The 12,326-nt window shown below is 42.0% G+C and overlaps 1 protein-coding gene across 2 annotated transcripts in view; it reads right to left on the bottom strand.

The window, feature by feature from the left end:
• The window catches only part of drosha (drosha ribonuclease III), a 92,611-nt gene that overhangs the window by 44,011 nt on the left and 36,274 nt on the right, over positions 1-12,326 (bottom strand). For both annotated transcript variants that reach the window (XM_034861545.1, XM_034861544.1), the window contains exons 18-22: positions 7,195-7,333; positions 6,451-6,511; positions 6,063-6,122; positions 3,160-3,259; positions 852-954 (exon numbers count right to left, since the gene is read on the bottom strand). In XM_034861545.1, coding sequence (XP_034717436.1) covers positions 852-954; positions 3,160-3,259; positions 6,063-6,122; positions 6,451-6,511; positions 7,195-7,333 — 463 coding nt within the window. The remainder of the gene's footprint in view (positions 1-851; positions 955-3,159; positions 3,260-6,062; positions 6,123-6,450; positions 6,512-7,194; positions 7,334-12,326) is intronic.

Raw genomic sequence — 12,326 nt, forward strand, 5'->3', positions numbered from 1 at the left:
GAAGCCGTAACAAGAACGGGGCCCCGGGGCCAACGGGGGGGCCGTGGTGCCAGTCAGCACTCTTTGCGCACTGCTGTTTTTGGTGCAGGGAGAGGGGAGGCGAGGAAGATCTCTTTAAAGCCACCCACTTTCTGTATCTATCATCAGGGGAGCGCCAAGATGGCTGAACTGGTTTAATCAAGATGGTGATAAGATGAGGAAAGCTGCCGACTCTGCAGCTCTCAAGGAGCGAGGCTTAGCTTAGCGCTGCCCATGGGGTTGGAAGGAAAAAGGGAGAAGGTCCCCGCCAAGAGATTTTTGCTTCACATGTGCGTTTGGTGTGTGTGGTTTTAAGCACAGGGTCCTAATAACTGCACAAACTCTATCACTGAACTGCTGGTGAGATGAAAAGCAAGCTTGTGTATGTGTTTGGTGTGGGTAAAGGAGAGCAGCGCTTTGGGGATTGCATCTCCAGCCAGAGGTCAAACCACATCTCCTGAGATCAATAAAGCTGTGTAATGTGTCCAGAGCCTAATGGGAGATCCACTGCAGCTATTTACACAACGTAAAAACACACACACACACACACACACACACACACACACACACACGCGCTGCTGCTAAGTCCAGCAAAGCAGCACTTCACTAAACTATTAAGTATACTACACTATATGAGCATAAAACCCCCTTCCTAATGTTTGTGTTGTGTCATTTGGCACGGAGAGACAGTATTTGTTTTCAGTATAAATTGCATCAACGAAATATGTAAATCTATCCTTTTTGGAATAGTTTACTCAAAATGCATTCGTCTTTTTCTGTTCTCCTGCACAAACACCATCCCTGCTTCTATCTTTGTCTCGCGGGAATCTCACCAATAAGAGCCTCAAAGCAGTTGGCCATGGCGTGTCGCAGGTCCGACTCCCGGCACAGATCTGGTCCGTGGGCGTAGAGCATGAAGCGATCCAACTCCAGTTTCTGTAAAAGACAAAGACAACCATATCAGTTGGAAACATCAGTAATAGCCTCTTGAAAAAAAAGTAATAGCATTTTTGGGAATTACACATTTTGATAGGCTCTTTGTGGGAAAAAAAAGGAAATAAAGGGAGCAAAAAACTCAAGGGAAATGAAAAAGATTGCCTGCCCTTGCTGGAAAAGGTTCTACTTCATGGCACTGACAGATGTGCCCATGTGTTGTCCAGCTGTGGCATGATGCACTAAGCCGACACAGGAGGAAAATGTTCACACACGTGCATACAATGACCACAATCACAGTGACGCACACCCACACACAAACTCGCGCACCCACACCCACTAGATTATACCGAGATAAATTGTAAAATAGTACAATGGTGACCTTCAAACCACTTTTTACAATAAGTATGGAGATCAGAGGAGTGTGCATTAAGCTGAACTGCCAACTGACCACCTCAATGACATTAAAGAGACAAAAAAACACTGATATTGAATGTATTGTTAATTACAAATATGCTATATGCTTATAAAATAAATGTATTATAATAGCAATGTCAAATGTCCTATTTATCTATGTGGTACTATGTCTACTATACCTGTTGTTACATACAACATACCTCTCGCTTTGTGTGTGTGTGTTTGTGTGTGTGTTTATATTATACTGTATGTACAAATATATTCAATGTATATTTTGTTGTATTTTAATCTAAACAAGCTCAAACCAGCCCCTTCTGCTGTACAGTACACAATATTGTTTTGAACACAATTTTATCGACTAATCTAAAGTAAAATACTGAGCACAATCACTGTAGAGTGTATTTTCGAAACAAAGTGTGGTCCTTGCAGTTCCTTTTGTCTCTATTTTGTGAGAATTTATTTTATTCTATTCTTTTATTTTTTAATTCTACTGCCCCGATTTACTTTTCAAAGTAACTCCACCTTTCAATGTGTTAGGGCTTTTGGAGCGTTTTCTCGTGATAGAACCTGGGCTCGTCATGAAACAATGGCTGAAACACACTAAGAGTCTGAAAGACTAAAAGTACCTGCTTGGAAAAAATGTGATTAAAAAAATAACCAAACAAAAAACTGAATGACGCACCCTCCCCTAATTGACCCAACAACTATAACTACTACACTTGAACAAGGCACTAAACTTCTAGTGGAGCTGGTTGTACTGATCAACTCTAAAGCTGTGTGAGAATCAGAAGCAGGACATCACGTAAAGATTTATACATGTTCAATCTAATAACAATAATAATAATAATAATATTTAGTTTCCATTTAATGTTAATAAATGCAGTGGAGTGTGAGACTGTGGGTCAGTCAAAGTTTCTGCAACTATTTCTTTGTGCCACTCAAAAGTAGCACAACTTGATTTTACTGGCAGTGCACCACAGACAAATACCCCGGGTGCTATTTAATTATGCCTGGTAACTGTTGGTGGTATCCTACCCCCCGTGATTGCACACACAAATTAAGTCACAATTCATAAATACTCCAACTCAGAGGGAACCCGTTCGGACTTTCAAGCCTTCCAAGTGAAGTGGCGGATTGTGCCGTTGCTCGCTGAAGCTATTTTTTTGAAAGATAATTGCGAGTGTTCTTGAGCAGACGGCTTTAGAGGAGCCTGGTAAACAACTTGGCAACGTCGAACACTGCATCACACTCACTTTACCGCGAGCGGCAAATTGAAACAAGCCAAAATGCTACACAGCACTAATGCAGATTTGGGCGGCTGCATCTTTGTATTCAGCAGGGAGCAACATGAAAGATTGAAGTTTTTAATTGCTTTCTCCACATCACGGGACGATTATTGTTGTGTTCTTTACAAATGTGCCAGTGAGTGCGGCTTGGCTGTACAACGCTGCCAGCGAGAGAAGGAGCGAAGCAAGGGGGCCTAGCGATAACAGGAACTGGAGAGTGTTTCAGGAAGACCTCTAGGGGCCCACAGGGACCCCAGTCGCACTAGTCTAGTTCTCCAAAACAACAACCTTTTAACTCCAATTACAAACCTGAGGGGGCAAAAAAAAGAAGGGAAGGGATGGCAGCAAGACAAAATTACTCTTTTCCCCAGTGCCCCCTTAGAAAGAATCAAGCTCATAACGGCAAGACAGAAAACAATAACACTGTCTCAAACATGTTCTCCTGTCAGTTCACAGAACTTTCACTGGTTTGACCCTACAGAGGGAGGACTTGTTATGAGTTTACCTTGGCTAGCATGGCTAAGTGCTGGTTCTGTACGATGGCTGTTCTGTAGGTAGCCAGGCCGCCCTCCTCTAAACTGGGAAAAAGGTAGTACAAGTGGACACTGTGGACAGAGAAAATGAAAACAGATTAGAACAGTTAGAAGGATCTTAGATGTCATGGTTTATAAACATCTTTAGTTGGGAAATATTCTTTTTTTTTTTAATACAAACATAGGTATTTATAAAACATAATAAAATCTGCAGTTGGTAGAGCAGGCGCACATTTACATAGAGGTTTATCTCTCAACGCAGAGGTCCAGGGATTGAGGCCGACCTGTGACGAGCTCCTTCATGTCCTCCCCCTCTTTCTCCCCTTTCCCACCTAGCTGTCTTGTCAATTAATGCCAGAAAAGCTTCCAAAAAGTATCAGGTTTAAGTACAGGCTTAAACTCAATTTGGTATTGAGCAATTTGAATAATACAATTCACATATATATATATTATATATATATATAATATTGTTACAGTATGTTTAACTTGCCTCATCCTTCATTTACCAATTTTGTCGAGACCACCTAATTCATTTCCTAAAGACTTCCAGCCTTTCCAGGTCTATGTTGGAACCCCAAAATGGCCTCAGACGCTTCAGTAGTTCCACAGCTGGGTTTCAGCAAGCAGGTTCCATTTTCATTACGGTCCAGCGTCTCCCTAACCACAGCGTATCATTTGATTTCATTTGAATTAAAACAGACCATTTAATTCAGTCATTTCCAATCAATGCACAGAGAGGAAAGCAGGTGGTGTTCTGTTTTTCCAAAATCACGAGAGGTTTAATTGTCAGGGTACTGTGATCTTAGTGTGAAAACAAAGCACTTGGAATTAATAAAAAACACTTTGTGTAATGAAAAATAATTAGACCAGAGACTCTTGGTTCGCTAGCAAAAGTGTCAGTCACAGAGAGCAGCTACTTGGGCCACATAGCATTCTTCAGGTACAGAAACATTCTTTTCGTACTACTGTCTTTTTTTAATCAGAAGCTAGTCCTTTTAAAATAAAGACAAATTCACAAAAGAAATGGTCGTCAAATGTATTGGTGCAGTAAACTATCGACCCACTAGCAGTGCAATGCACCAAAGGCTCATTCAGTGAAGATACAGTACATACAAACTGTAGCTCTCATGCACCTTTCCTCACATTTTCTGCAGCAGTGGTTCTTAAAATGCCCATATTATGAAAAAATGGGATTCAGGGCGTTATTTTGTGTATCTGGTGCTTATACACTTATACAAAACTATTCATGCTGTATTGAGTGAGATATGATTTTCTTTATACATAACTAGCCAAGGCGAGGTGGCTAAATGTAGCATGCTAGCTCGTTCTCAATGGCAAAACACTGCTACAACACACACTAGTTCACTATAATCTACAAAAGCACTACTTCCATGTCCCTGTTCTGCAGGTGTTCCACAAGTGGCCCTCGTTTAGAAGAAGTCTCCCAGCTAATCCTGCTTTGGATTGACCAAAGCTGGAGAAAGAGTTCTCTAGCTGATGGGATCTTACCTAGCTACTGAGCATGTGTGACTCCCAACAAAGATAGTTTAAAAATGAAATGTCTCACTCTGGAGCTAAAACAGAGACCTAAACACAGGGAGAAAACAGGATCTGCAGCAATGTGCAGTACAACAAAAATATGGAAATAAAACCATCCAAACCTATTCTGGTACAACCTCAAAATATGATTATGAACCTGAAAATTAGCATAATATGGGCGCTTTAAACTTTATGAGGCCGTTATCTTTAAAACGCATTACTAATTCCAACACTTACCTCAACTTCCGTTATGAAATATTTACTTTTTCTGAAAAAGGAACCTTCTCTGTTCAGCACTTACTCCCTGTGTTGGGGCTATTCAAATGTGAAAAATATTCTGCTGGCTGGAGAGCAGAGGCACAGATAGCCGCCAAGGGCAGCGCACACTAGAGGTGCACAAGGCAGTTGGCTGGTTCTACTGTACCCATTTAACTGGACAAGAGGCTGATAAATAATTCAGAGGGCCAGAGAGTAGGCCAAGCATGTCTCGTCAGACGCTAACAATCAAAGAAGGAAGGAAAAGGGGGAGGAAGGAGGGAAAGTGGCAAAACATGCCCAGAGATATCCAGGGAAACACAGGCTAACCACCTTCTTTGCTAATACTGCTCTTGCTGCATAAGAAGCTGAAGCAGTGTCCTGTGTAACCCAGTGTCAGTTCCTATTAAGGTTTAATCCCGCTCCTGAATGTTCACTGTTGTGGAAGTGTTAGCATTGAGGGTTACAAATTAGATTTTGGTAGTAGAAGATATGCTGTTGGGCAAATGGAAGTCACATGAAAATCTATTCTTGGTTTTCTTTTTTTTGCAACTTGTGTGGGAAAAGTACTGCACCCTGTGGAGAGAGAGGGAGCCTTTTTCTTATATTTTCTTGCAGTAAAATCTACCCAGAAGAGGAGGTACAGTGGGTAGGAGGGCACTACCTTGCTAGGCAGTGTGTGAGATTAATAATAGCTACGTATAATTAGCACTGTGCTTAGGTAAGTGCCGGGCAGCAAAGTCCGCACTCACCTGGGAGTCAATAACACAGTCAGCAGTCCAGACAGCAATTCCAGACAGCTAATTGCAAGTTGTCATGGAGAATTTCAGGCTGTTAAAAGGGGTGGGGTGGGTGAATTACATCCCAGTTCCAATTACCAGTAAATCGCTGTCTTGAATGAGTCGAAAGTATGGAGAAGAGCGTGGTTGTGACAGACACGGATAGATGTAGACAATGAGAGAGAGGGAGAAATCAAGTTAGGGGGGAGAAAGAAACGGGCGGAGAAGCGAAAGGCCGATAGCATTGTAGTCGGATTCAATTAGCGGTTGTGTCTATCATAGAAGCGCAGGCGCTTTCTCACCTGGTGAGGAACTCGACAACAGCATCGCCCAGGAACTCCAATCTCTCGTTGTGATTGATCCTAAAGGTGAGGAGGAGACGGGGGGAACGGTGGAGATGTGAGGACAGTTGAACAAGTAGCGAGAAAGACAGACTTCAGGCATCTCACACACAACACAGACGCTCAACTGATCAGCGCTCTGTGAAAGAAACAGCAGTTCGCATAGTAAGTAGCCATTGCCCTTAAAATTAGCTCATTTCATTTCCCCTGTGATATCGCTTCCTTTCACAGTTGAAGTTAATTTTCTTGTCAGCAGGCCTGCCGGGTATATTAATCACAACGATCGTCCCTTTGATTGCCCCTGTGGTCAGTGATAGCATGAAGAGATATGTGCCTGCAGGCAGCCTACCTGGAAGGGGAGGGGTCATCCTGCCCCAGACGAGACATGATGTTAATCAAAGTGTTGATTCCTGAAAACAAGTCCACCAGGGTGGAGAGGTGAGCGACCATAGTAGACAAGAGTAGTCATTTGACAGTAAAAACGGGACAAATGGCGTTTTTCCATTACATGGTACCTCCTCAACTCGGCTCAACAGCGGTGACTCGTCCTCTTTTTTCTATTGCCGACTAGTGCTGTATCACGCGTGAGGCCGCAGGAAACTGATGTGACCTAATGCCACACACACACCCACACCCACACACCCACACACAAAATGTTGAAGGTGTGTTGTTTTTGATTCTTGGCATGTGGCCGTTTGCCAGAAGACACATATAGTTTCAAAAAAAGCTGGAAGCAGCAGCAAAAAAAAAAAAAAAAAAACTCCACAGGTTAAACTATTTTATAATGGCGGGTTTTTTAAGGACCCCCCTGTCTGTCGCTAGCAATGATGACGCAGTGAATAGTGACTATTGCCTCTGACAATCGGTAGTCTGCAGGTTTTCACGTCACCTTTTAGTATCGCCTCAGCTCGCTTTGAACCTCAACTGAAGTGGTACTAAAAAAAGTATCTGTTAGCAAGTACCGGGGACTTTTTCTCTTAATGGAAAACCTAAAAGAGGCGAGTAGAGTTGAGGCGAGTTGAGGACGTACCATGCAGTGGAAAAACACCAGTAGGCAGGTGACAGAATGGGATGCATAGGCAAAATGACCGACCTTTCTTCCTCATGTACATGTGGTGGACCTTCCTGTCTCCGTACTTGGGCTGGCGGATGCCACAGTTGGAGAGCGAGTTGCGGGCATGATCAGGATTCATACCAAAGTTGAGGTGGTGACTGGGGTGAGTCATGGCCAGCTGGAGGAGAGGATAAGGGAGTTAGCAGATAAGAGTAAAGGAACACTTTAGCCCATGAACCTTTCTAGGAACTCAGCTGATCAGCACTGTATTTCCTACACCCCCAAAAACGTCTCTCCTCTGAGGATAGTACTTTTTTGATGATTTCTGTTCGCAGCAGTGACCCTTACTGGCTGGTCTACCACAAGCCAGGTGGCTGCTAGAGCCGGCTTTTTGATCCGCCTTCCAATGTGGCAAAAACTATAAATACTATTGATTTTCAAAGAGGTGAGAAAAGATGTTGTGCGGCAGCGGAGGTATTGCAGATGTATGAAACAATATCAATTCTAAAAATAAAAATGTTACTTCTCATTCTTTTAAATTGGATTTTGTTTTGTGTAACACCTATATTACGGTGTTTTTCTTGCCTTTTTGGAATTTTCAGTCTCTCATTACAGCTCTGCTTCCCAACTTCCACTCATACAACCACGTCACTTCTTCCTTCGTCACAGAGGGCCAAAAGTGTACACAGGGATCAACAAAAGCCAAACTGACAGCGATTAGAAAACATGACTTTGCTTAACCATACGGCAACTTTCTTAAGCCAAATGGCGTGCTATCTGTACGCATTTTGAGCGATCCGTGTCTATGTCTATGCTCTATACAGCGGATGTAAACATACATGCCACTTAGCGTGTTATCGCCCCTTGGCGTGTTATCGCGAGGAGAAAGTGACGGTTGCGTTTTGGAAACGTAACTGAGTCTCCTGAGTGAAAGTCCTGTGTTTTACCCATCCACCTCCCTGACTAAACTCCCTATGTGGATTTTCGCCCCTTCATGCTATCCGCTGCCGTAAATTGACACTCCATTGCGTGGTAATGTAAGACAACGGAGCTCAAATGGCGTTAATAAACACACTAGAAAGCGAGTAAGTGTTACGACCCGACAATAATGGCATACGAATTGGCGTGTAATACATGGGCCATTTCTTGAGATCTTCCTTTTTTCGGATGACTCATTACAAACGGTAACACTGGTGAAAGCAAATCAGAAAAGCTGTTTAATAATGTTGGATCAGCAATCGCTCAAAGGAAAAGAGGAGAGGGAGCTGGTGGTGAGCCACTAAAACGTGACCCTTCCTCCCCCTTTGCCTCTTTCTCGGTAAAGTTGTCTGTAAGAAAATGAATGACTTACATTTTCAAACCTGTAAAGAGAGTTAAAAGTGGGAATCTAAAGTAAAATAACCCTGAAGGAAACATATTAGAAGACACTCAGCTTTGTTCGAAAAGAGGACAAGAACTGCTGTGCCTAGAAAGACTGCCGCGGCTCAACATCTCAAACTCGCTGAGGGAAGAAAAAGGGAAAAGATAGGGCTCAGTAGGATATGTCAAGCCTTTATCAATCTTACATTAGTAGAATGTTAATCTTAGTCCAAAAAAAAAATATTTCCAACTACTCTCCCCCCTGGGCTTGCTTTTCAAAATGCTTGTCTCCTTTCAGCCAACTTCAAATCAATTTCAAGCTCCAATGAGATATATATGTAAAACGTTAACAGAGAGGTTTCAATATTTATAGTTGCTCAAAAGGCCTTCAGCTTTGTAGCACAGAACACAGAGGAGACAAATTCAGCAGCAATTGTATTTTTTCTTTGGTTAAGAGGAACAGCATTTTCTTTGGTGGGAGAAAAAAAAAATAAGCTAGTTATTTGACGTGACACAAGCAGAAATCTTGCAATACTCAGTGCCGTCTTGACAGTTTGATAAAAAATACAAATAAAAACAACAACCAAGACGTCTACTTCCAATTTAATCTCCCCCATTGTGCAATATCAGAACCAAGTCAATGACTGCCTGCTACCCAGCCTCAACTACAGAGTTGGGTACACTAAAGGAAACGCATCAAGAAAAAAATACATCAGTTATTCTTTAAACAACGCAGGTCCTTAACAGTTAAGGACAACACCTAACCACAGTATTGGCTTTTAATGAATCTGTTGGGAGGATTGACGTCTGCAACTGTTCCTGTCAACATAATGACGGCGTAAAGTGTCAGAGGGATTTGGATTTAGTGATCATTGCCTCGGCTGCTGCTCAACTGCCTCTGGCTAAACGGGAATAAACATCATCGCTCAGTGGAGAGCAGCAGACTTGACTGGAAAGAGTGTTCTTGAACCCGCATGCTGGGAAACTGGTGGGCAAACTGCCTGCTTTGCAAACAGCACCCAAAGTTGTTAGTAATGCGTACTTTATTATTTGATAAACACAGATAAATGAGGACTGAGGAGGGGGTAAAGAAAGGGAGGAAGCCAACTGGGATCACTTGAAATATCAGAATATTTGATCCTCTGCATTTGAATGTAAAAGACAAAGTTCACGTGTATTATAAAAAAAATAAAATTGCCTTTTTTACATTGGTAATTGGATCGCAAACAATCACAACAGTGACATCCAACAACTTGCAACAGCCAAAAAATGCTCACTGCTTTGGTCTGCGTGGTTTGGATATTTATGTGGAACTGTGGCTTAAATATGGAAAAGGAATTTTGAACAATTTAGTCAATTGGCAAAAGTGTGCATCTTCTCTCGAGCATTTAGCCACGTTTGTCATCTTGTTCTTCTCACAATCTGGCAAAGTGGCGAGTTAGTTTTATTGCTAGCTAGGGGTGGGGGGAAAACAAAAAGTCGATACAGCATAGTATTGGGATATTTTCAGTGGCAATACTGTATCAATACACAGGCACCAAGTATCGATCTTTTTTTATTTATGTGTTGTCAGCTTGTCTGCTTGACAATCCCATTTTGCAGCAAAAAACTGAAGTGAGATGAACAAACAGAGAAATGATTCTTTTAGATAAAACAGATGTTGACTAAGTTTCCTTTTGGGGACATCATTTGAAAGTGGGAAAAATTTGAAGTTGGAAAAAGTTTATAAATTGCAATATATCGCAGAATATTGTAATATATTTAAAATCGCAATAATATTGTACTGTGGCATAAGTATCATGATGATATTGTATGATATCGGGAGGTGTCTGGTGATTCCCACTCCTATGGCTAGCATGCTAAAATGATTGATTTATAGTGTGCTTTGTCAGGGAGGCAATGGTTTACATTTTTTCATCACACAACATATTTTAGTCCATGTAAGCCATGCCTTGCATTATATCATGCAACATTAACATTTAACATTTGTCATTAGCTGTAAGGAGTTTCCAAATATTATAAACACAAATCCATGTACATTTTTAAAGCCTGTAAAATTGTACTCAGGCGAGCCCTATTTGAAATAGGTGAACACCTCAATCCCATGGCTGGGCATGCATTGCCATGAATAACAAAACAAATAAAATATTCTGGAATTCTTGTACACAGAGTCACAGCCGCATCCGTGGGGGCACACAAACAAAAGCATGCAATATCAGAGCCGGGGCCGAGGACTTGTACAGTTAAATTATTGAGATCCTCTGTGATGCCTCTCATTCTGTCAGCATGGGTCACAAGTGAAGAATGGGGATGAAGCAACGGGGGGTAGGATTATAAGGGTCTGGTGGATGTGGGAATGCGGAAGCACGTGGCGACCATGAACACATGTCTCTCCAATCCCAACCCCACAAGTTGTACATGTTAAATGTTTAACGGGGAGGATTTCAGAAGAGGAGCTTCAAAGGGTCATTGCTCCACTGCCAGGTGGGGGATGGGGGGGGGGGGGGGGGGGGGGGGGGGGGGGGGGGGGGGGGGGGGGGGGGGGGGGGGGAGGTGATGCTCCCACTCTCAGGCTGGGTTTTTTCAGTCACCTCATGCCACGAGCACAATGCCATTCTGCACTGAAATAGCAGGTATGTTGCTGCTCAGAGAATCAAATGATGTTCTCATGGCTTTGCTGATTAAATATAGTACAGTGATAATAAACATTTAGGACATATGTTCGCTTTGCAGTTCTGATTCACAGATATGCGTTCATTAAAACATTACAAAGAATGAGCCGGAAACAAGCGTTGATTCTGTACAGACCCACCAAACTCTGTTCCCCAGACGATCTGATGCTTTCATCTCTTCTAAGAAAAAATGTGATAAAAGGAAAATAAATTCTCATTCCTTTAATAGGAGTACAGCTTATTACCCATCACAGCTTGAAAGAAAATTCCCTTCCTGAAATGCGAACTCAACTGTCCCAAACCAAGAACAGCGGCCAAAGTCCCATTCCTCTGTAGTACTCTTCTCTAAGTAACCAAAAGACTTTCTAACCAAAAGTCGGAAGAAAGCGGCAGAGTCCTATTTGATTATGAATGTGTCAGATAAAAGCAGGTACTTTGCAGTGTAAGGTGGTAAAATATGTTGACAGTTTATTACAGGGAAACATCCCACGAATTTAAAAGTAGCTAACATTTGAGAAACAAACACAAGGAGGCTAACCTAGTTGACCTTAACAAGATAAAGGAGAACGCCAAGCCTTCTTTTGCCGATACAGAAGCTAAACCCAGTAACGTTACAGGCATGGATGTATGGATACGACGTGCAAGCAGAATTACGGACAAACGAGAGAACACTACATGCTGCTTTCACTGGCGACCCAATAGCTGGTTAGTAAATACGCAGGAACACCAAAAGCAGGAGGGAATGTGGGTTAATATGTGGATTAATACTGCGACGTATGTCTACACAACTGTGTGAGTCGATTGACTTCAGAAAGCTCACTACTTATTAGAACCAAAGTTCAAAACACCTGTTGATGTCCGTCTTCTTTAATCTGTTGGTTGTTTAGGAACACAAATGCATTCTGCACTTACTGCAGCGTCTTGTATTGACTGTTTACATATTTGTGCTAATCATCATGTACATTGTACGTACTGGTGTTATTGTTGAATACATTGTGAATACATATTTATAAAATTGTATGATGTTTTTGTTGAGTTATTATTACACAGTACTTTTTCTGACCTTTTCGACTACAAAAATGACTAAACTAAAACTAAGCATTGTCAGAAAAAAAAAAACTAAACTAGGAAATACAATTT

The sequence above is a fragment of the Etheostoma cragini genome, chromosome 22 (assembly GCF_013103735.1).
Source record: "Etheostoma cragini isolate CJK2018 chromosome 22, CSU_Ecrag_1.0, whole genome shotgun sequence".
Taxonomy (NCBI): domain Eukaryota; kingdom Metazoa; phylum Chordata; class Actinopteri; order Perciformes; family Percidae; genus Etheostoma; species Etheostoma cragini.